Below are 2,939 nucleotides of genomic sequence, written 5' to 3'. Positions count from 1 at the left end.
AACAATAGCAGGAGTATTGGTATCAGAAAAAGGAGGAGAACAATACCCGATCTACTACATTAGCAAAGTGCTCAGAGATGCGGAGCTAAGATACCCAAAGTTGGAAAAGCTGGCGCTATGCGTATACACCGCCACCATCAAGCTCCGACATTACTTCGAAGGACACCAAGTCATTGTACGGACCGACCAACCATTACGAAAAATCCTCCAGAAGGCGGAGACAAGTGGACGCATAGCAGAATGGGCCGTCAAAATAGGAAGCCTGGGCGTTATCTATGAAGCTCGAAAAGCACTGAAAGCTCAAGCACTAGCCGACTTCTTCGCAGAATTAACATTCAAGGAACCCATGGAGGACAAAACGACTCCCTGGGAGATACACGTCGATGGAGCAGTTTGCGGAGAAGGAGCGGGTATCGGAGTCGTGCTCAAAGGACCAGGAAGAATCCAAATGGAATACTCAGCAAGACTCGAATTTCCAGCTTCCAACAATGTTGCGGAATATGAGGCGCTGATAACAGGGTTGCAATTATGCGAAGAACTCAATATCTCCGAAGTCCAGATCTATAGTGATTCACAACTGGTCGTGAACCAAGTCTCAGGGAACTTCGAAGTAAAAGAAGCTACATTGAAGAAATACGCCAAGCAAGCCAAAACCTTCTTTGCCGATAATGGGCGATCCTGGTCGTTACAGCAAATACCCAGAGCAATGAATGGAAGATCAGACGAATTGGCAAAGTGGACAGCAACAAAGAATTACGACTCAATGAGAAACATCCCTCATGAAATCAAACGACAGCCTAGCTTTCAAGAAGAAATTGAAGAAGGCGAAGTACTGATGGTAGAAGGGGAAGAAACCTAGATGACCCCCCTCACAGCATACTTGGCTAATGGAATACTCCCCGAGGATAAAAAGGAAGCCAAAAGAATAGTGATACTATCATCAAAGTTCGGAATATACAACGGCCAGCTGTACAAACGGTCATTCACCCATCCCTGGCTAAGATGTGTGAACAAAGAAGAAGGAGAGTACATCATGAAAGAATTACATGAGGGGACCTGCGGAGCACATGACGGAGCATCAACACTGGTCAGGAAAGCACTGCTACAAGGCTATTATTGGCCCACGATGAAAGAACAAGCTACAACGCTAGTAAGGGGATACTGGCCTTGCCAGCAACATGCCTTGGTACCAAGAAAGCAAGCTTCAGAAATGAAACCAATCGGCAGTGCATGGCCCTTCGCCCAATGGGGTATGGATATCCTAGGACCTCTCCCTTTGGCTACAGGACAACGGAAGTTCTTGGTAGTGGCAATCGACCACTTCACTAAGTGGATAGAAGCAGAACCACTGGCAAAAATCACCCAGCAACGCATAACTAACTTTTTCTTTTGATCTATCTTGTGCAGGTTTGGAATACCGAAGGTGCTAATCACAGACAATGGAAAGCAGTTCGACTCAGCAAAATTCAGAAAGTTCTGTGCCGAATATCAAATCAATTTGAGGTTCACCTCGGTTTATTACCCACAATCAAATGGGCAAACCGAAGTGGCCAACAGGATCCTACTGGCCGGACTAAAAAGAAGATTAGACGAATACAAAGGAAGATGGGTAGAAGAACTCTACAGCGTCCTATGGAACTACCGTACCACCCCTAGGGAATCAACGGGCGAAACTCCATTCACCCTAGCTTATGGAACGGAGGCTGTAATTCCTGTAGAGATCGGCGCACCCACACCAAGGACAGAGGACAACCAGCTAAACCTAGAAGAAAACGAAGAAGAGCTCAGGAACAATCTGGATCTCCTGGTTGAAAAAATCAACAGATCAGACATCAGGATGGAAGCCTACAGACAAAAGATGGCCAAACATTTCAACAGCCATGTAAAGAAAAGAAAATTCAAACTAGGCGACCTCGTCATGCGAAAGACCGAAGTCAAAAAAGGAGAAGCAGGAAGCGGAAAACTGCAGCCAAACTGGGAAGGACCTTACACCATCAGCGAGGTCATTAAAGAAGGAACATTTAAACTCACTAACTCCATTTGAAGAATCATACCAAGGACATGGAACGCCAACAACTTGAGGAAAATTTAGTGACAATGGGTCACCATCCGACATGATTAGTTATTCCTTAAGAATTAACATAATTAGTCAAGCGATGTTTAGTTTCAATATTGTATTTCAATTCCTCCAAGTGATGTTTAATCACAGCATTGTGTTTCAATTTCTACAAGTGATATTTCATCACGGTATTGTATTTGAATTTATGCAAGTATTTTAATTTACCCTTGCTCGGACAAGGAATTTCCACAGATATCGTCTCTTTACCATAATTACTGATTATTTAAAATATTTCCAAAGAGGAGAACTGACGAGTTCATTCCCAAAAAGGAAAATACCCAGTCAAAATATATATCGCCTAAAATAAAGAGAACATAGAAACTAGCTATCTCAAATATAAAGAAGGCAAAAAAGATATATATTAAAAAGAGGGTAAATGCCCCACAAAAAATTACAAAGGAAAATAAAATTCCTAACAAAAGAAAATATACAAATGTACAAAGTACATAACAAAAAAAAAGGGGGGGGGGGGGGGAGGGGCTCCTAAAGCTTCACATCCTCAGTCTTCTCAGGAAGAGCTCCCTTAACAACCTCGGAAGCAGCGGGGTCAGATAACGCTTCCTGCGAATTTCCCGCAACTGAAAAAGCAGCGACAACAATGTTGCCGGACCGGGAAGGAGAAGGGACGTCGGCTAGACTTAGAGGATCGGCCCCGGGAAGAATAGAATCCAAATCAGAGGGCCTATCCAATAACTCCAGAGCAGCAAAAGGGCGCTCAGAAGAAATAATCAAACCGAAGTCCTTCTCCTCAGGACTACCTCCCAAACCGGGAACAAGAGGCTTCTCGCCAGCCTTGGCAGGTTCCTGGGCCCCTTGGGCA

The 2,939-nt window shown here is 44.2% G+C and overlaps 1 protein-coding gene across 1 annotated transcript; it reads left to right on the top strand.

Annotated features, from left to right (window-relative positions):
- Positions 1 to 859: 859 nt before the first annotated feature.
- LOC126681479 (uncharacterized) lies at positions 860 to 2,044 on the top strand. Its single transcript, XM_050377017.1, has 2 exons — positions 860 to 1,329; positions 1,408 to 2,044. Exons 1-2 carry the CDS (start codon positions 860 to 862, stop codon positions 2,042 to 2,044), a joined length of 1,107 nt encoding a protein of 368 aa, XP_050232974.1.
- The last annotated feature ends 895 nt before the right edge of the window (positions 2,045 to 2,939 follow it).

The sequence above is a fragment of the Mercurialis annua genome, linkage group LG5 (assembly GCF_937616625.2).
Source record: "Mercurialis annua linkage group LG5, ddMerAnnu1.2, whole genome shotgun sequence".
In the NCBI taxonomy this organism is placed as follows: Eukaryota; Viridiplantae; Streptophyta; class Magnoliopsida; order Malpighiales; family Euphorbiaceae; genus Mercurialis; species Mercurialis annua.
Note: the sequence above shows the minus strand (reverse complement) of the source record. Positions and strands in the feature narration are given on the sequence as shown.

Bases quoted from the DNA above. Each gene is read 5' to 3' on its own strand.
- LOC126681479 (XM_050377017.1), top strand. From the start codon at position 860: ATGACCCCCCTCACAGCATACTTGGCTAATGGAATACTCCCCGAGGAT. The intron at 1,330-1,407 runs GTGGATAGAAGC...TATCTTGTGCAG, and splicing joins GCAATCGACCACTTCACTAA to GTTTGGAATACCGAAGGTGC.